This window comes from Hylobates moloch, unplaced genomic scaffold (assembly GCF_009828535.3).
Source record: "Hylobates moloch isolate HMO894 unplaced genomic scaffold, HMol_V3 SCAFFOLD_6, whole genome shotgun sequence".
Taxonomy (NCBI): Eukaryota; Metazoa; Chordata; class Mammalia; order Primates; family Hylobatidae; genus Hylobates; species Hylobates moloch.
The window spans coordinates 111,957,504-111,978,944 of NW_026652281.1; the positions used below are offsets into that span (position 1 = coordinate 111,957,504).

Sequence of the window (21,441 nt, forward strand, 5' to 3'; positions counted from 1 at the left end):
TTCAAGTGATCTGCCTGTGTCTGTCTCCCAAAGTGCTAGTTGCTAGGATTACGGGTGTGAGCCACTGGGCCTGGCATAAGAGTTAAAGTTTGTTAATCTTATGCCTAACTGAAAAGTAGAAGACACCAATAGAACAATATTTAAGAACTTTTAATCTGGGTTTTGTTTTGTAGAGGTAAATGTGTTTCGATTGGAAATGGAGGGCATTACAGTTAAAGGAAAAGGTTGCCCCAAACCAATTAAATCCTGGGTCCAGTGTGGAATTTCCATGAAGATCTTAAATTCCCTCAAAAAGTAAGTGGTTGTTTATGTTTTCCGTGTCTTGCTGCTCAAAATAGTCCTTCCACACCAGTGTCTCCCTGAGTTACATTTTTACTCTAAAAAAAACTTACGTTTTAAAAAACTTTCATTGAGATAATTTACATATCAAAATTTACTCTTTAAATTATACAACTAGTTTTTTTTTTTTTTTTTTGAGACAGAGTCTTGCTCTGTTGCCCAGGGTAGAGTGCAGTGGTGCAATCTCACTGCGCTCACTGTGACCTCAGCCGCCCGGGCTCAACCAATTCTGCCTCAGCCTTCTGAGTAGCTGGAACTACAGATGTGTGCCACCATAGCTGGTTAATTTTTTTGTATATTTTTAGTAGAGACAGGGTTTCACCATATTGGCCAGACTGGCATTGAACTCCTGACCTCAGGTGATCTGCCTGCCTCGGCCTCCCAAAGTGCTGGGATTATGGGCATAAGCCACCATGCCTGGCCTTTTAAATTTTTTATTCATTTTTTTCTTTGAGACAGAGCCTCCCGCCTCTGTCCCTCAGGCGTGCATTGGCACAATCTCAGCTCACTACAACCTCTGCATCCTGGGTTCAAACGATTCTCATGCCGTAGCCTCAAGTAGCTGGGATTATAGGTACCCTCCACCACACCCACCCAATTTTTGTATTTTTAATAGAGACAGGGTTTCATCATGTTGGTGAAGCTGATCTCAAACTCCTGACTTCAAGTGATCCCCCCACCTTGGCTTCCCAAAGCGCTGGTTAAATTATGCAACTTGGCTGGACGCTGTGGTTCACGCCTGTAATCTCAGCACTTTGGGAGCCAAGAGGGGCAGATCATGAAGTTAGGTGATCGAGACTATCCTGGCTGACATGGTGAAACCCCGTCTCTACTAAAAATACAAAAATTAGTTGGGTGTGGTAGCGCATGCCTGTAGTCCCAGCTAGCCTGTAGTCCCAGCTACTCAGGAGGCTGAGGCAGCAGAATCGCTTGAACCTGGGAGGTGGAGGTTGCAGTGAGCTGAGATCATGCCACTGCACGCCAGCCTAGTGACAGAGAGAGACTGTCTTAAAAAAAAAAGAAGGAAAAAATTATGCAACTTACGGTTTTTTTTTTTTTTCTTTTTTTTTCTTTTAGACAGAGTCTCACTGTGTCACCAGGCTGGAGTGCAGTGGCGCAATCCCAGCTCACTGCAACCTTCGCCTCCCGGGTTCAAGCAATTCTCCTACCTCAGCCTCCTGAGTAGCTGAGATTGCAGGAATGCCCCACCATGCCCGGCTAATTTTTGTGTTTTTAGTAGAGACGGGGTTTCACCATGTTGGCCAGGATGGTCTCGATCTCTTGACTTCATGATCCACCCGCCTCAGCCTCCCAAAGTGCTGGGATTATAGGCGTGAGCCACTGCGTCTGGCCAACTTAATGGTTTTTAGTGTATTTTTTAGTTGTACAACTATCACAGTAGTTAATTTTTGAAAATTTTTTTGAATTTATTTTATTTTATTTTATTTTTTTTTTTTTTGAGACAGAGTCTCACTCTGTTGCCCAGGCTGGAGTGCAGTGGCGTGATCTCGGCTCACCGCAACCTCCGCCTCCCGGGTTCAAGTGATTCTCCTGCCTCAGCCTCCCAAGTAGCTGGGACTACAGGTGTGTGCCACACCACGCCTGGCTAATTTTTGTATTATTCGTAGAGACGGGGTTTCACCACGTTAGTCAGGCTGGCCTCAAACTCCTGACCTCGTGATCCACCTGCCTCAGCCTCCCAAAGTGCTGGGATTACAGGCATGAGCCACTGTGCCCGGCCTTTTTAAATTTTTTTTTTTGAGTTGGAGTTTCACTCTTGTTGCCCAGGCTGGAGTGCAGTGGCTCGATCTTGGCTCACTACAACCTCCGCCTCTTGGGTTCAAGTGATTCTTTTGCCTCACCCTCCCAAGTAGGTGAGATTACAGGCATGCGCCACCACGCCCGGCTAATTTTGTATTTTTAGTAGAGACAGGATTTCTCCATGTTGGTGAGGGTGGTCTTGAACTCTCTACCTCAAATGATCCGGCCGCCGTGGCCTCTGAAAGCACTGGGATTACAGGCGTGAGCCACCATGCCCGGCCTTTTTTTTTTTTTTTTAAAGAGATGGGGTGTCGCTATGTTGACCAGGCTGGTCTCGAACTCCTGGCCCCAAATGATTCTCCCATCTCAGCTTCCCAGAATGCTGGGATTTCAGTCATGAACCACTGCACCTTGCCTAATTTTTAAATTTTTCATTATCCCGAAAAGAAACTTTTGTCCACTAGTAGTCAGTCTTCTCCCCTCTCCCCACCCCTGGGCAACCATTAATCTACTTTTTGTCTCTAGAATAGATTTGGCTATTCCTAACATTTCATGTAAATGGGTTCAAACAATATATAGTCTTTAGTGCCTGATCTTTTTCACTTTACATAATGTTGTAAAGGTTAGTCCGTACTGTAGAATGTGTTAGTACTTCATTCCTTTTTATTGCCAAATAGTATTTTATTGTATGATATATACCACCTTTTGGAAGTTTATTTTTATGGGAACACATAGGACCTCTCTGGGGCCCAGGAATCTCAATTCTTACCTTTTCTTCCTTTGGTTTTCTTTTTAAGGCATGGCTATGAAAAGCCCACACCCATCCAAACCCAAGCTATTCCTGCTATAATGTCTGGACGAGATTTGATTGGCATTGCCAAAACAGGAAGTGGAAAGACCATTGCTTTTCTGTTGCCCATGTTTAGACACATCATGGATCAGAGGTCATTAGAGGAAGGAGAGGGGCCAATAGGTACAATTCTTTTCATTAAACTATTTTTCAAATAACAGCTTTGTTGTCAAACAGAAAGACCTTATAGTTTATAATGTTCTTAATTATGACAATGAAGATGTCTTTATGTACATTTTCTTTATCAATTTGGCACTTTGGGGCTCATTTCCCCTTACCAGCAGGTGGAGTGAGAATCTTCAGAGCTCTGGAGTGACATCTCAGAAGTACAAAAACAGCCTCTCCTGGCACAGCTCAGTTTTTAAACTCTGACTTGGCAGGTAGACTCCTCGTGCATCTATCTGTTTATTTATATTGAGGTTTGTTAGCCCAGTATCAGTGGATATATAAAAGCAACATGGAAGATACACTAGGGAAACATACTTTCCTAGGTTGTTTTTGGCCTTAACAGGCTTTAATGCCAGCATTTCATTCAAGATTACTTGTTTAGATTCTGGTTTCTTGATTCATCTTGACAGAGATAACTTTTGCAAAGATGAGTAGGGTTTTGGAAAGTTGTTCAGCTTCTCTCTTAGGAACACGGGGCATAGTATATCTCTCCTCTGTCTGTGCCCCTCAGACCAAGGTTGTTTCTGGAAGCAGCAGTATGGCTTCTGTGGCACAGTGAGTCACTTGATTTTCTTTGTTCTGTGATTTGCATTAGAAAACTATTTGCATTCTTTTGAACCAAGTATTTTCCTGAGGGTTGGATGAGGCATTTAACTGTCATTTATCTTCTTTTAGCATGTTTTAAAAAATCTGCTTATATTTATCCTTCCCCACAACCTCTGCTGTTACACAACTTCTGAAATAGTTTTCAGGGATGCATAACGAAACAAAAATTAGGTGAAACAATCTGAACTTTATTGTAAAGGTTAAATTGAACACTTTAAAGCATAGCCTTAAGAACTTTGGTGGTTAGGCTACTGATGTATTTATCTTTCCAGCTGTCATCATGACTCCAACTCGAGAACTGGCTTTACAGATTACTAAAGAGTGTAAGAAGTTTTCCAAGACTTTGGGACTTAGAGTGGTCTGTGTTTATGGAGGAACAGGAATCAGTGAGCAGGTAGTTATATAAGAAACATTCATGTTTTCCATTCTTTTCTCAAGTTGGATGATGCAATAAAGTAAAATAGTGACTTTTACTTTTAGTTTTTTGAATAGTGATTGCTTCTAAAATCATTTAAAAAATGAAATATAAAAATAATAGTAAGAATTAGTTATTTTATGCAGGATGAATACCTTTGGAGATGTAATGTACGGCATGGTGACTAGTTAATATTATATTGTATGCTGAAAATTTGCTAAGCCAGTAGATCCCACATCATGATTTTTTTTTTTTTTTTTGAAATGGAGTCTCGCTCTGTCACCTAGGCTGGAGTACAGTGGCGCGATCTCGGCTCACTGCAACCTCTGCCTCCCCGGTTCAAGTGATTCTCCTACCTCAGCCTCCGAAGTTGCTGGGACTACAGGTGCCCGCCACCACGCCTGGCTAATTTTTGTATTTTTAGTAGAGACGAGGTTTTACCATATTGGCCAGATTGGTCTTGAACACCTGACCTCAGGTGATCCTCCTGCCTTGGCCTCCCAAAGTGTTGGGATTACAGGCGTGAGCCACCGCGCCCTACCAATCTTACGTGTTCTTACCACAAAAGAAAATATTGGTAACTATGTGAGGTGATATGTTAGCTTGATTGTGGTCATCATTTCAGAGTGTATATGTATATCAAACATGTTGTACACTTTAAATATATATAATTTTTGTTAATTATGACCCAATATAGTTGTGGCAGAAAAGAACATATTATGTTAATGCTATATTAGAATTTTTGAATCATTTTTACATGGATTATCCCTCTTCCCTCTTCCCCTGCCTGAGAAGGCAGATTTTTTTTTCATTTTACATGAGGAAATATTCAGAAAGATTTATTAAGTTGACCAATTAGGTTAATACGTTCTAGAGTTTGTCCTGGAACCTAGGTCTCTGATCTCTGAGCGTTTGTTTTCTCTAATCTATGCTGACATCTTTAAAAAGTGATGGTGGCAAGGCACGGTGGCTCAAGCCTGTAATCCCAGCACTTTGAGAAGCTAACGTGGGTGGATCACGAGGTCAGGAGCTCAAGACCAGCCCAGCCAACATGGCGAGACCCCCTCTCTCTACTAAAAACACAGAAATTAGCCTGGCGTGGTGGCGCCTGCCTGTAATATCAGCCACTCGGTAGGCTGAGGCAGGATAATCACTTGAACCTGGGAGGCGGAGGTTGCAGTAAGCTGAGATCACGCCACTGCACTCCAGCCTGGGAGACAGAGCAAGACTCCATCTTGGGGGGCAGGGGAAGTGATGGTGATTACTGGGATGCATTAGTATTAGAGGTGTTTTTGTTTGTTTGTTTTATTTTTTGTTTTTTTTTGGTTTTGTTTTATTTGAGACAGCGTCTTACTCTGTTGCCCAGGCTGTAGTGCAGTGGTGCGATCTTGGCTCACTGCATCCTTGACCTCCTGGGCTTAAGCAGTCCTCCCTCTTCAGCCTCCTGAGTAGCTGGGACCACAGACACATGCCACCACACCCAGCTAATTTTTGTATTTTTTTATAGAGATGAGGTTTTGCCATGTTGCCTGGGCTGGTCTCGAATTCCTGGGCTCAAGCAATCTGCTTGCCTTGGCTTCCCTTTGTAACACCTCCCAAAGGTATTATAGGCGTGAGCCACTGTGACCAGCCCTTTAGCTGTCTTCTAAAGAATGAAATAGTTTTCAGATATTTTCCTTAACTAGAAGAGGGCAAAAAAGTAGGTTCTGTGATTGGATAAGTTTTGGAAATGTTGGAGTATAAAAAGTTAAAACCACTTTCTTTCCTGTAAGACTTCTTAGTTCTTAATAAGCTAATGTATATTGTGTTGCTAGATAAATGGGATAAATTAAGTGACGTTTTCTGAACTTAACTACAAAACTGTTTCTTAGGACTATTGTTACAAGAACACACCTCAAGAATATTTGCTTTTGTTAACTCCAGTGCTTTTTTAATTACTTCAACTTACTTCATTTTCTAAGTTTATCTTTATGATTTTTCATGACTATAGTTTGTAGAAATACACTTACAAAATAACATGGTACATGCCTGCATATTGTATTTATATAAATACCAAACAAAAGTTTTATGATGTTAAGGGACTTCTGGTATTTTCCATTCCATTTCATTTAAAAAATGCTGGTTGTGGTTGAACACTATGGCTCATACCTGTAATCATCACAGCACTTTGGGAGGCTGAAATGGAAGAATCACTTGAGTCCAGGAGTTTGAGACCAGCCTGGGCAATGTAGTGAGACCCCATCTCTTAAAACAGTAAATAAATTAGCGAGCGCCTAGTCCTAGCTACTGGGAGGGTGTGTGGGGTGGTGGGGGGAGGGGCTGAGATGGGAGGGTCACTTGAGCCCAGGATCTAGGCTGCAGTGAGCTATGATGACACTGCTGCACTGGGCAACAGAGCCTGGGCAACAGAGTGAGACCCTGTCTCAAAAAAAAAAAAAAAAAACTGATTATGACTGTTAAAGTGATTTCATGATTCACTAATGTGGCAACCCTCAATTCGAAAACACTAGTCTGTGTGGTCACTTAGAAATTTCTTTTTCTGAGACAGGGTCTTGCTCTTGCTCAGGCTGGAGTACAAGAATGTGACCTTAGCTCACTCCAACCTTGAACTCCTGGGCTCAAGAGATGATCACTTTTTTTTTTAAACTGCTTTCTTAAGTTCGTTTCTTGGTTTTGAGGGATAATGGCAAATCAAATTTGCAAAATTCTCTAGTTTTTAATTTGTTTCAAATTTATGGCACTATGTGGTCACGTTGTTGCTATTTCTTTAGTAGTGCCCCGAGATTCAAAATAATTAAGCAGGAAGCTTTGAAGTCTTCTAATTAGACTAGGCAAGAACTAAATGTAATATTTTTTAGTGTTTAAGTAAGCATTAGTGATAGACTATAAAGTTTCATCTTTTTTATTAGATTGCTGAGCTGAAAAGAGGTGCTGAAATTATTGTTTGCACACCTGGTCGAATGATTGACATGTTAGCAGCTAACAGTGGTAAGTCAGGGGTATTTTTTTTGGTGTCTTTTATTTTTGAATTCTTTACATTTTTTTGTTAAAACAGATGCAAGAAACCAACAAAGGGTTTCTATATTTCTTCTTAAAGCTGCAGTATCTTAAAATTTGTAGCCTGTAGTCCCAGCTACTTGGGAGGCTGAGACAGGAGAATAGATTGAACCTGGGAGGCGGAGCTTGCAGTGAGCCAAGATCGCACCACTGTACTCCAGCCTGGGTGACAGAGTGAGACTCTGTCTCAAAAAAAAAAAAAAAAGAAATTGTAACAAGTTAATTATTACAAGCATTAATGATATTTTTGCAATTTAAAATTTTTTTTCAGAAGTAACTCCATCTGATCATAACTTGGATTCTTAATCCATTTTTGGCCTGGCTTTGCTTAGTAAAAGAATGGGGTAGTAGCCTTTTCTTTATTACAAAATTTAGACTTTTTCTCCACATGAGCTAGTATTTTCTTATGATACTACATAAATTAGGATATTGCAGCTTCAAGAAATTTTATCTTTTGTAAATATTGCATGTTTGTAGCTCAAATGTTATGCTTTGTTAAATTATTCCCTATCAAAACTCTTACTAAACTGTTGACATTATTTAACTTCTGTGGAGAAAGGCCCTTCAAGATTTATAGAACTGGGCTTCCGAGACTTAAACCATCAAAGGTAGGTAATTTAATGCTGTTCCCGACCTTGCAAAACTAATTGGGGCTACAAATGCTAGTGTGGAATACTTAAATATTAGATAGCACTTATTTTGGCACTTTTTATTTTTTGAAGAAAATGCTCTCAGAGGTTTCCATTGCAATATTTAGGGTGTACAAAATAGAGTATTAAAAACTGAGTTAGTGCATGTTTCTAATAGTATTTTGCTTGAATTTCTAATTCTACTTGTACATGAAGTTGGCAAAGTGACATCGAAATTGTTTGAGAAATCATTGTGCTTGTCTAGCATATGGAAAGTTTTGGTTTGAATGCTGATTAAATAATCCCTTGTTTTTTTGTTTGTTTGTTTGTTTGTTTTTTCTCAATGCTGCATTGATAAGTCTTCTCCTGAAATTCATCTTGATTAATTTTACCTTTTTCTCTTATCTGTCATTGTGGTCTATTTTTAAATAACTATTTTATACGTGTTTTTGCCAGGTGATTGATTCAACAGTTGATAGCAATGCTTCTGTTAATATTTTAGAAGGAATTTCCTATGTATGTATTTTGTTTTCACTGGTTAGGAAGCCAGTTGCATTTAAGTCAGTGGGTTCATTTAATAAAATTGGGATTTATATCTTTGTATGGAAAATGTATTTATGTAATATGTTTTGGTATTTAAAGTTTTGTGTGATACGTTAGTTTCCTAATGCTGTCAAATAGCTTCTCATTAAGGATTTGACATGCCCGTTTAAGAAGCTTCTAAATATATGGAAGTAGGTTATAAAATAATAGAGAGAGACATTTTCTGTGTCTAAAATAGTTAGCACTAGAACTTGCTTTCCACACATACGCTGTAATCTCTAATATGTTTTTTTCTAGGTGATGCTGTCAGATAATGGCTGATGTGGCTCGATGCTTCATCTCAGTCTTAGTTTTATGATGTGTTTTGGAGAGGGCTGTTTTCTGAATTTTACAGGTTCTTCAGGCCCTATGATGGTATGCAAGAGACGAGTTTGACAAAATAAAGGGCCTCATATACCCATTGTCAGAAAGTATTTGCCACTAGATTAAGACATTGTAGATCAAAATTTCTTTTCACTTTTTAAAGATACCTAACTTACCCCTCTGGTTAAGTCAGGCATTTTAGTTTCCTTTACAGTTTTTAAAAGTTCTTGGTAGCCATAAAATGAATTGTGACTGATTTTTAGTTTTCTTTTTGTCTTTATTTTTCTTTTCATCTTAGGTCGGGTCACAAATCTTCGAAGAGTGACATATGTTGTTTTAGATGAAGCAGACAGAATGTTTGACATGGGTTTTGAACCCCAGGTAATCATTACATTTCTTAAGTGTTTTGAAATGTAAATATAACTTTGTAGCTGCCATGAGAATGAAATGTTCATGTGGTTTCTGAAATTCACACACACGCTTTTCTGTCACACGGTAATACAGAAGACTGGGGACATACAGTATTGAAGTACATATTTATGTTTCAGATTCCTCATAAAACTTCTTCAGGAGGTATTTATACTGGCATTTCTTAGCTATCTAAGACCAACACCAGTAAAACTAGAATTGGAGTGCTAATAATAGAGCTTAAGCCTTATTTTTATATTTTTTGAGATGGAGTCTTGCTCTGTCACCCAGGCTGCAGTGCAGTGAAGAGCGATCACCACTCACTGCAACCTCCGCCTCCTGGGTTCAAGCAATTCTCCTGCCTCAGCCTCCCAAGTACCTGGGACTACAGGTGCCCTCCGCCACTTCCGGCTAACTTTTGTATTTTTAGTAGAGATGGAGTTTCACCATGTTGGCCAGGCTGGGCTCGACCTCCTGACCTCCGGTGATCCACCCGCCTTGGCCTCCCAAAGTTTTGGGATTACAGGCGTGAGCCACTGCGCCCGGCCCATTGTCTTTTTAAATAAATTCTTTTAATTAATGCTTTTAGATACCTCATTATCTAGTCTAGATAGCACGTTATTTACATTTACCAAAGTCATTCACGTTTGCTAAGATAGTGGCCCAAAGAATTTGTCTAGCTTAGGTTTTTATATTCCTTATATATGCTCTTTGCTCAGGTACAAAATTTCAGTGATGCACATTTATAGGAACACATTTTAAAGGTGGTAGATGAGGTCAGGAGATCGAGACCATCCTGGCTATCATGGTGAAACCCCGTATCTACTAAAAATACAAAAAAATTAGCCGGGCGTGGTGGCAGGCGCCTGTAGTCCCAGCTACTCGGGAGGCTGAGGCAGGAGAATGGCGTGAACCCGGGCGGCGGAGCTTGCAGTGATCGCGCTACTGCACTCGCGCTACTGCACTCCAGCCTGGGAGACAGAGTGAGACTCCGTCTCAAAAAAAAAAAAAAGGTGGTAGAAAGTTTTCTTAAGAAGAGCATTGTGAATTGTCAATAGGCTGTAGTTGCCAAAAAATGAATAAAAAAGGATTATAAGAGACCACAGTAATGGAAATTTGCATGGAAAAGGGATAAGGCAAATGTCATATTTGGCCATTTTAGTTTATCCATGTACTCTCCAAAAATTTATTGCCTGTTATATGATAGTGCACATATCGTATTTAGATTTAGGGACTGCATTCTAAATGAGATGTAAATAGAGGAACACAGAGGAATCAGGATTATGGTAATGCTTGAACCATATGAGAAACAGTTAAAATGATATTTAGCTTTAGGCAGGGCATGGTGGCTCATGCCTTTAATCCCAGCAATTTGGGAGGCCGAGGCAGGCAAATCGCTTGAAGTCAAGAGATCAGCCTAGCCTGGCCAACATCGTGAAACCCCGTCTCTACTAAAAATACAAAAATTAGCTGGACATGGTGACGGGCGCCTGGAATCCCAGCTACTTGGGAGGCTGAGGCAGGAGAATCACTTGAACCTGGGAGGCACAGGGTGTAGTGAGCCGAGATCGCATTACTGTACTTAAGCCTGGGTGACAGAACTAGACTTAGTCTCAAAAAGTAATAATATAATAATAATAATAATCAGCTTTGAGTAGAAGATAAGATAGCATGCTTTAACTCTGAACAAGTGTCACATGAAAGCAGCATTGAATTTATTTTTTTCGTCCCAAGGAGTACAAATGAGATCCAGTGGGGGAAGTCATATGGAGCTTGATCTGAGTTTAGTTTGAGAAGGACTGAATAAACATTATTTGCAGATGAAACGTTGCTTCATGAGGGAGCGGGGGCTGATATACTGAATATCTGTTTCTTCCAGGTGTTCAAGCAGAGTCAGGGGTCTGTTTGTTGTGGAAAGAGAGTAAAGAGAATTGAAGTATCAGGTGGAACACAGTCACGTGCCCTTTAATGTCTTTCCCAATCATGTGAAATCTTAGATTTTATTATAATGCTTTAAGTAGGTAGAGTGACTGATAGGGACCTTCTGGTAAACCAAGTTCTGTTTTTTTTTGTTTTTTTTTTTTTTTTTTTTTTTTTGAGATGGAGTCTCGCTGTCACCCAGGTTGGAGTGCAGTGGTGCGATCTCGGCTCACTGCAGGCTCCGCCTCCTGGGTTCACGCCATTCTCCTGCCTCAGCCTCCCGAGTAGGTGGGACCACAGGCGCCCGCCACCTCGCCTGGCTAATTTTTTGCATTTTTAGTAGAGACGGGGTTTCACTGTGTTAGCCAGGATGGTCTCCATCTCCTGACCTCGTGATCCACCCGCCTCGGCCTCCCAAAATGCTGGGATTACAGGCATGAGCCACCGCGCCCGGCCACCAAGTTCTTACAGAGTGAGTTCAAAACAACATTTTCCATTGAAAGGCAAAGTGTGAATCATTCCTTGCCATGAATACATACAGATACATAAGTACATATAAACAAAATAAATGATTAATTCAGCATTCTCATGTATTTATGTCCGTGTATGTGCTTATGTACATGTATGTGCGTATGTACAGGTGTATAAGTACATGAGAGAGAAATGCTGAATAATTGTGGATAACTGAAAACCTGCTAGAGGCTGGGCATGGTGATGTATGCTTAGGATCTCTGTGCTTTGGGAGGTCAAGACAGGTGGATTGCTTGAGTTCAGGAGTTCAAGACAAGCAGGGGCAACATGACGAAACCTCGTCTCTACAAAAAAATATAAAAATTAGCTGGGTGTGGGGGCGTGTGCCTATCGTCCCAGCTACTCAGCAGACTGAAGTAGCAGGATTGCTTGAACCTGGGAGATAGAGGCTGTGGTGAGCCAACATAATGCCTCTGCACTCCAGCCTGGGCAACAGTGAGACCGTGTCTCAAAAAAAAAGAGAGGCCAGGCACAGTGGCTCACGCCTGTAATCCCAGCACTTTGGGAGGCTGAGGCGGGTGGATCACGAGCTCAGGAGTTCGAGACCACCCTGGCCAACATGAGGAAACCCTGTCTCTACTAAAAATACAAAAATTAGCCGGGCATGGTGGAGGGCGCCTGTAGTCCCAGCTACTTGGGAGGCTGAGGCAGGAGAATCGCTTGAACCCGGGAGGTGGAGGTTGCAGTGAGCCGAGATCACGCCATTGCACCTCAGCCTGGGAGACAAGCACCAGACTCCGTCTCAAAAAAAAAAAAAAAAAAAAAAACAAGAAAAAAGAGGAAAATTTCGATTTAGTTTGTGATTATTTTATGAGCTTCATAGATTAAAAAACACTAAGTAAGGTTTCAGTGTCATGCAGCACTATTTGGAGGTGTAGCAACAAAAGACACTATCATGTAAATGAAAGCTAGTGCTATTGAATGCAAAGCTGCACACTGACTTATGCCTCGAGAAGAGTTGGCAAGCAGTAGTGTGCTTCCAGGCATAATTCTGTATTGAAGAAAATAGTGAGAATTGGGAATTATTTTTATTTATTTATTTATTTTGAGACAGAGTTTCCACTCTGTTGCCTAGGCTGAAGTGCAGTGGCTCACTGCAACCTCTGCCTCCCAGGTTCAAGTGATTCTCCTGCCTCACCCTCCTGAGTAGCTGGTATTACAGGCGTGTGCCACTACGCCTGGCTAACTTTTGTATTTTTAGTAGAAACAGGGTTTCACCATGTTGGCCGGGGCTGGTCTCGAACCCCTGAGCTCAAGTGATCCGCCTGCCTTGACCTCCCAAAGTGCTGGGATTACAGGCCTAAGCCACCACACCCTGCCTGAAAACTGAACATTTGAATTTAGTAATGTGGTAACTTGGGAATCAGATTCTCCCCTTTCCCTAGGGTTTACTGTTTTTTTTTTTTTTTTTTTTTTTTTTTGAGACAGGGTCTCGCTCTGTCGCCCAGGCTGGAGTGCAGTGGCTCAATCTCGGCTCACTGCAAGCTCCACCTCCTGGGTTTACACCGTTCTCCTGCCTCAGCCTCTCCAAGTAGCTGGGACTACAGGCGCCCGCCACCACGCCCGGCTAATTTTTTGTATTTTTAGTAGAGACGGGGTTTCACTGTGGTCTCGATCTCCTGACCTCGTGATCCGCCCGCCTCGGCCTCCCAAAGTGCTGGGATTACAAGCGTGAGCCACCGCGCCCGGCCTACTGTTTTTTATTATTGTTACTGTTTATTATTATTTTTTGATTGTTGTAGGCAGTCTGGCAAGGATTGCCCTGAGGTGTAAACTTAAGGTCATCTCATGTGTTTTCTGAGCCTGTGGTATTCTTTATGTGTGGTTACTTTGTAATTTTCTCTGGATATTCATTTGTTTTTTAATCTCCTAGTATTTAATTTTTGGCTGTCAAAAGGAGAAAAATTAAGGCAGAGGGAAGGGGCATCAGATTTTAAATCCCCTGGTAGTCACTTCAGCTTGAGAGGCCCGGGCTTGTAGTGGTCTGCGGGGTGTGAATGCAACAATAACAGCCAGGTGTCTCTTTGTCTTCACCTCTGTGATCAGAAGTAGCAATCAGAGCAGAGATCCTCCATATTTGGAGGACAGAGTCCTTCTTGACGACCCTGGCTCTTGCAAGCTCTGTACAGTTTGCTTCAGAAACATGTGTATGCCTGCCTGCTGTGGGGCTGTATGTGGGGGATGGTTAACTGCTGCTGTGCTACCAGCTGAAAATGGCAGAAAATAGCCACAATTTATCTTCTAGGCTTTTCCCAGGAAGTTGCAAACCTTCTGTAGACTCCAGAGTTCCAAAGTGGTTATATCAGACAAATTCTACCAGCACAATTGTTGTCTAGGTGTGGATACAGATTCCTGGTGATTCCTGTTCTCCCAACTTCCCAGAATCCTCCTCTTTTTGTCTGTTTTTATTGCATATTCCTAGTACTTAGAACAGTACCTGGTTCAAGATGGGTCTTTAATAAAAATATGTTGAATAAATGAAGGAAAACAGTGGTAGTTGGTTGTATCCTAGATATAATTTGAAGATAGAGCACTGTATTTGTTGATGGATTGGTTGTAAGATGAGTGACAGAGATTAATCAAAGATGTCTCCTAGATTTTTGGCCTAAGCATGTGTGGAGTTGTCATTTTTTGAGATTGGGAGACTGTGGGAGTGGCAAAACTGAGACAGTTGTTCTCCAAAGTTCCTTTTACTTGGTTTTAACATTGCATAAGCTTTGAAGACCATATTTACCATATTTATTTGTAATGTTTTCTTTTTCTTAGGTCATGCGCATCGTGGATAATGTTCGTCCTGATCGACAGACGGTTATGTTTTCAGCTACTTTCCCCAGAGCTATGGAGGCTTTGGCTCGCAGGATCCTGAGTAAACCTATTGAAGTACAAGTTGGAGGCAGGAGTGTGGTTTGCTCAGATGTGGAGCAACAAGTGGTGGGTACCATCTTAAGGAAATTCCTAGTTTCCTTGATACTTAGGTGGTATGTGTGATTCTTTTAGGATCACTGTTTGTGAGGTAGGCAAGGTAATTTCTACACTTGATCTTAGTCAAAAGGCCGAGAAACGATTGGCAAGGTAATTTCTAAAATGAAGTCGTATACCACTACTGTAGCCTTCAGTATTTTACCAGAGAAACTTAACTATGCTGTTCCATGTAACTATTTAAAATGCTCTTTTTTGTTGTTTTTTTTTTTTTTTTTTCCTGGGTGCAGTGGTGCATGCCTGAGTTGCAGCTTTTCAGTCCCTGTAGTTCTGGGCTGTAGTGCACTATGCCTATCTTTGTCCATACTAAGTTCAGCATCAGTGTGGTGACCTCCTGGTAACAGGGGACCACCAGATTGCCTAAAGAATGGGATATTCTGTCCAGGGAAGAAAAACAGAACAGGTAAAAACTTTTGTGCTGATCGTAGTTGGAGCACATCTGTGAATAGCACCCTAGGCATAGTGAGCCCTGTCTCTTTAAAGACAAATAAAATAAAACGTTGTTTTAGTTTCTGTCACCAAAAGTGGTGAGTGGTGAATGGTGAGCTGATACATAGAAATGTCACATACCAGATGGGCATGGTGACTCATGCCTGTAATCCCAGTATTTTGGGAGACCATGGTAGGAGGATCACTTGAGGCCAGGAGCTGGAGACTAGCTTGGGCAATATAGTGAGACCCCTGTCTCTACAAAGGAAAAAGAAATGTCACATACCTATTTTATTTTTTGGTTACTAGGATATGAAATTAAGAGCCAGAGAGAACAGATGATCATTTGCCCTCATTTGCAAGCCTGTTAAACCCTGAAAGATTACAATTTTTTTTTATTGTTTACAATTAAAATCAACATCTTCCTAGCCCTTGGTAAAGATATAGCAAGATATTGTCATTTATTCATTCACCACAAATAAAATGAATATTTCTGTCCAGGGGATCCATTTGCATTTTCACTTCATTAACTTGATACAATATGGTGTTTTCAGATTGTGATTGAAGAAGAAAAGAAATTCTTGAAGTTACTTGAGCTTCTAGGCCATTATCAAGAGTCAGGATCTGTCATTATATTTGTGGATAAGCAGGAACATGCTGATGGTCTTCTTAAGGATTTAATGAGAGCATCTTATCCTTGCATGTCTCTTCATGGAGGTAATTATTCACTTGATTCACACATAAAATATCTATTAAGTACTTGCCAAGCATTGTGCTGTGTTCTCGATGATATTTACTTTGTTCTCTGTAATTCAGAACTAAATTTTATATCAGTTTTTACTCAAAGTGCTTTGTGGGAGTAAGATTATTATTGTCCCATCTAAGAGAAAGAAAATCATACAGGCATACTTTGGTTTGACCAAGTTCTATTGCCGTTTATCAACTACGGAGGAATTGAATTTAAATTTTCTCTGTGTTATACCATTTCCATTGCGCGTGCTATCTGTAGGTTTTCATGATTCACTTTAAAGCGTTTTTATTGAAATTTCAAAGTAACATTTTAATTTCTTGTGATATTGCTATCACATACATGTAATAGCAATATCACAGTATGTGCAACTAGAACACAAAACACAGACCGGGCGCGGTAGTTCACGCCTATAATCCTAGCACTTTGAGAGGCCGAGGCGGGCAAATCACCCGAGGTCAGTAGTTGGAGACCAGTCTGACCAACATGGCGAAACTCCATCTGTACTAAAAATACAAAACTTAGCTGGGCATGGTGGCACATGCCTGTAATCCCAGCTACTTGGGAGGCTGAGGCAGGAGAACTGCTTGAACCTGGGAGGTGGAGGTTGCTGTGAGCTGAGATCATGCCACTGCACTCCACTCTGGGCAACAGAGTGAGACTCTGTCCACAAAAAAAAACAAAAAAAAAAAACGCCAGGCGAGGTAGCTCACACCTGTAATCCTAGAACTTTGGCAGGCTGAGGCGGGCAGATCACCTGAGGTTGGGAGTTCGAGACCAGCCTGACCAACATGGAGAAACCCGTCTCTACTAAAAATACAAAATTAGCTGGGCATGGTGGCTCATGCCTGTAATCCCAGCTACTTGGGAGGCTGAGGCAGGAGAATCGCTTGAACCCGGGAGGCGGAGGTTGCCGGGAGGCAGAGGTTGTGGTGAGCCGAGATTGCACCATTGCACTCCAGTCTGGGCAACAATAGCGAAACTCCGTCTCAAAAAAAAAAAAAACAAAAACAAAAAACAAACAAAAAAAAACCACAAAACACATGGAACAGAGGCAGTTTGAATTATTCTCATTAACTAAGTGTTCTGGCTATCAGTAGCTTAGTAATGAATCCAAAATTTAGTTGCAATAGTTACTTATTTTGCTTATGAATCTTCAATTTGCGCAGAGCCCACTGTATGTATCTAGTCTCTGTTTCATGCTGTATCTGCTGGGACACAGTGGAGCTGGGCATCACCTACCACTCTACCTCACTTTATGTGGCTGGCAAATTGGTACTGGCTCTTGACTAGGAGCTCAGTTAGGCCTTGGTCACGGGCCCTTGTGGGCCTCTGTATGAGGCTGCTTGGCCAAGAGGAAAGAACAAGAAGCTGCCCAGCCAGTTAAAGATGATACTGGAGTTGGCAGAGCTTTCATTTCTGCCATATACAATAGGTTCGTTACCACACTGGCCCAGATTGAAGGGGATGGAGGCATAGGTGTCACTTCTTGATTGAGAGCGTGTCATCCCACATGCAGAAAAGCATATGGAATAGGACATATCTTTGAAATACAGTCTACTTCCAGCAGGCTTCATATGGGATGAAATTAAAGGGGCTTTGAAGATTTGTGTTTGGTTAACTTTTAATGTTTGAAAATGATTTTTTATTTATTTATTTTGAGACGGAGTTTCGCTCTTGTTGCCCAGGCTGGAGTGCAATGGCGCAATCCTGGCTCACTGCAACCTCCGCCTCCCAGGTTCAAGTGATTCTCCTGCCTCAGCCTCCCCAGTAGCTGGGATTACAGACATGCACCACCACGCTTGGCTAATTTTGTATTTTTAGTAGAGACGGGGTTTCTCCGTGTTGGTCAGGCTGGTCTCGAACTGCCGACCTCAGGTGATTCCCCCACCTCAGCCTCCCAAAGTGCTGGGAATATAGGCATGATCCACCGTGCCCGGCCTGAAAATGACTTTTGTGTGTGTGGTAAATACTCACTACATAAAATATCCCTGCCCCCACCATTTTGTTGTTGTTGTTGTTTGTTTGTTTGTTTGTTTGAGACAGGGTCTTGCTCTGTCACCCAGGCTGGAGTGCAGTGGTGCGATCTCAGCTCACTGCAACCTCTGCCTCCCACCTCCTGGGTTCAAGCAGTTCTTGTGCCTCAGCCTCCCAAGTTGCTGGGACTATAGGTGCATGCCACCATGCCTGACTAATTTTTTGTGTGTGTTTTAGTAGAGACAGGGTTACGCCATGTTGGCCAGGCTGTTCTTGAACTCCTCACCCCAGATAATCCGCTTGCCTTGGCCTCCCAAAGTGCTGGGATTACATGCGTGAACCACACGCCCGGCCTTAGAATGTGCCATTTTTTGTATATAATTCAGTGACATTAAGTATATTCACAATGCTATAACTTTCACTAGTGTCTATTTCTAGAACGTTTTAATCACCCTGAATAGAAACTACTATTTTAAGTAACAAGTTTCTTTCCCCATCCCTGAGCAGTCGCTCATAACTTCTATTCTGCTTTCTGTCTCTATGCATTTGCCTATTCTGGGTACCTCCTATAAGTAGAATCATATATTCTATGTCTTTTTGTGACTGGTCTTTTTCACTTAGCAAAATGCTTTCAAGGTTCATCTGTGTTGTAGCATTTGTCAGATTTTCTTTGTAAGGCTGAATAATATTCCATTGTATGTATATACAGCCAGCCCTTTGTGTCCATAGACTGCAGATTGAAAATATTTGGAAAAAAATTTTTCCGTCCTGAACATGCACAAAATCTGTTCTTCTGGTCATTATTCCCTAAACAATACATTATAAAAACTATCTATTAATACATAGCATTTACATTGTAATTGGTGGTTTTAAGTAATCTAGAGTTTTTTAAAATTTTCAGGAGGATGTAGGTGATATGGGCATACTATGCCATTTTATATAAGAGACTTGAGCATCCTAGGATTTTGGTATCTGCCAGGGGCTCTGGAACCAGTCCCCTGAGGATACTGAGCAATGACTATATTTGTTTATCATTTTTTTTAGCTACTATTCTTTGTCTACCCACACATCAATTTTTCTTAATTTTTCACACATTTCAAATAAATTGGAGATCAGGTTACAACATTTCATGTCAATGTGCATATCATTAACACTAGTTCAAAACTTGTTTCACTTTCTTTTTTTTTTCTGAGACAGAGTCTCCCTATGCTGCCCAGGCTTGTCTCGAACTTCTGGGCTCAAGCAATCATCCCTCCTCAGCCTCCTAAGTAGCTGGGACTACAGCAAAATTTGTGAATATTAAAAAAAAAAAAAAAGCCAGCCGGGCACAGCGGCTCACGCCTGTAATCCCAGCACTTTGGGAGGTTGAGGCGGGTGGATCACTTGAGCTCAGGAGTTTGGAACCAGCCTGGCCAACATGGTGAAACCTCGTCTCTACTAAAAATACAAAAATTAGCCAGGCGTGGTGGCGGGTGCCTGTAATCCCAGCCACTCAGGAGGCTGAGGCAGGAGAATCGCTTAATCCTGGGAGGTGGAGGTTGCGGTAAGCAGAGATTGCACCATTGCACTCTGGCCTGGGCGACAAAAGTGAGACTCCATCTCAAGAAAAAAAAAAAAAAACCCTAATCTGGGCACAGTGTTGCATGCCTGTAGTCCCAGCTACTCAGGAGACTGAGGTGGAAGGAGTGCTTGAGTCTAGGAGTTCGAGGCCAGTCTGGGCAACATAGTGAGACTCTGTCTCTTAAAAACAAACCAAAAAAAACTAAGAAATTTCCCTCAGTTTATCTCTGTCCCTACCCCTCCTTAACCAGTTTTATTTTTTTAGATGGAATGTTGCTCTATCACCCAGGCTAGAGTGCAGTGGCATGATCTAGGCTCACTGCAACCTCCACCTCCCAGGTTCAAGTGATTCTCCTGCCTCAGCCTCCTGGGTAGCTGGGACTACAGGCATGCACCGCCATGCTTGGCTAATTTTTGTGTTTTTAGTAGAGACGAGATTTGACCATGTTGGCCAGGATGGTCTCGAACTCCTGACCTCAAGTGATCCACCTGCCTCGGCCTTCCAAAGTGCTGGGGTTATAGGCGTGAGCTCCTGCACCTGGCCTGAGTCAAGTACTTTAAACAAATTTTATCGACATGGATTAGTTTTTTCTTACCTCTTAGAATTATAGATAAATGGAATCATATATAATGCATTGTTATTTATGTAAGGTTTCTTTTAGCATATGCCTTTTGAGATTGATCCGTGTTGTTGCATGAATCAGTAGTTCTTCCCCTTTTATTGCTGAATAACATTCTATTATATGACTATGCCACAGTTTAGTCATTTCTGTTGGACACTGGGGGTGGGGGCTGCTTCCAGTATTTTGGTTGCTTTAGCCACATCCCACAGAATACAGCATAATCATGTTGCAGAACAGTTCCATCACTTCCTAAAAAACTCCCTCATTGTGTCCCTATAAAGGTAATTAATTATAAACGTAGCTTTCCCCATCCATAACCGCTGGCAACCACTTGTGTTTTTGTTTTTTTTTTTTAAGACAGAGTTTTGCCCTTGTTGCCCAGGCCGTAGTGCAATGATGCCATCTCGGCTCACTGCAACCTCCGCCTCCCGGGTTCAAGCGATTCTCCTGCGTCAGCCTCCTAAGTAGCTGGGATTACCGGCATGTGCCACCTCGTTTCACTAATTTTTGTAATTTTAGTAGAGATGGGTTGTCGCCATGTTGGTCAGGGTAGTCTCGAACTCCTGACCTCAGGTGATCCACCTGACTCAGCCTCCCAAAGTGCTGGGGTTACAGGCTGAGCCACCACGCCTGGCTTCATGTATTCTTTTAAGAATGTTTGTAGGCCGGGTGCAGTAACTCATGCCTGTAATCCCAGCACTTTGGGAGGCCGAGTTGGGCAGATTGCTTCAGTCTGGGAGTTTGAGACCAGTCTGGGCAGCATAGCAAGACCCCATCTCTATGAAAAAATTTAAAAACTATAAAAAATTAGCCTCCCAGCTACTCAGGCGGCTGAGGTGGGAGGGAGGATTGTTTGAGCCTGGGAGGCGGAGGTTGCAGTGAGCCGAGATTATGCCACTGTGCTCCCACCTTGGCGACAGAGTGAGACCCTGTCTCAAATGAAAAAAAAAAAAGTTTGTAATGGAATCCTACAGTATGTAACTTCTTGCAATTGGCTTTTTTTTTACTCAGCTTAATAACTTTGAAATGCATCCAAGTTTCAAGTTCTTTCATAATTTATTTATTAATTTTTTTCCTTGAGACAACTTTTCTCTGTTGCCCAGGCTGGAGTACAGTGGCACTCTCTCAGCTTGGCTCATTGCAACCTCTACCTCCCAGGCTCAAGCGATGCTCCCACCTCAGCCTCTTGAGTAGCTGGGACTACAGGAATGTGCCACCATGCCCAACTAATCTTTTTATATTTTTTTTGTGGAGATGAGGTTTCACCATGTTGCCCAGGCTGATCTCAAACTCTTGGGTTCAAGCAGTCCTCCCACCTCAAGCTCCAGAGTATTGGGATTCAAGCCTGAGCCATGGTGCCTGTCCTATAGTTCTTTTTTTCTTATTACTGAGTAGTATTCATTGTATGGATTTATCACTGTTTGTGTATCTGTTCATCTATTTAAGGACATTTTAGTTGGTTGTTTTATGATTATGAATAAAGCTGCTGTTATTCAAATAAAGGTTTTTGTGTGAATGTCAGCTTTCATTTCTCT

At 41.8% G+C, this 21,441-nt stretch overlaps 1 protein-coding gene across 2 annotated transcripts in view; it reads left to right on the top strand.

Moving 5' to 3' along the window:
* The window catches only part of DDX46 (DEAD-box helicase 46), a 75,202-nt gene that overhangs the window by 26,577 nt on the left and 27,184 nt on the right, over nt 1–21,441 (top strand). For both annotated transcript variants that reach the window (XM_032157941.2, XM_032157940.2), the window contains exons 9-15: nt 174–294; nt 2,898–3,073; nt 3,997–4,118; nt 7,049–7,127; nt 9,030–9,112; nt 14,357–14,521; nt 15,553–15,715. In XM_032157941.2, coding sequence (XP_032013832.1) covers nt 174–294; nt 2,898–3,073; nt 3,997–4,118; nt 7,049–7,127; nt 9,030–9,112; nt 14,357–14,521; nt 15,553–15,715 — 909 coding nt within the window. The remainder of the gene's footprint in view (nt 1–173; nt 295–2,897; nt 3,074–3,996; nt 4,119–7,048; nt 7,128–9,029; nt 9,113–14,356; nt 14,522–15,552; nt 15,716–21,441) is intronic.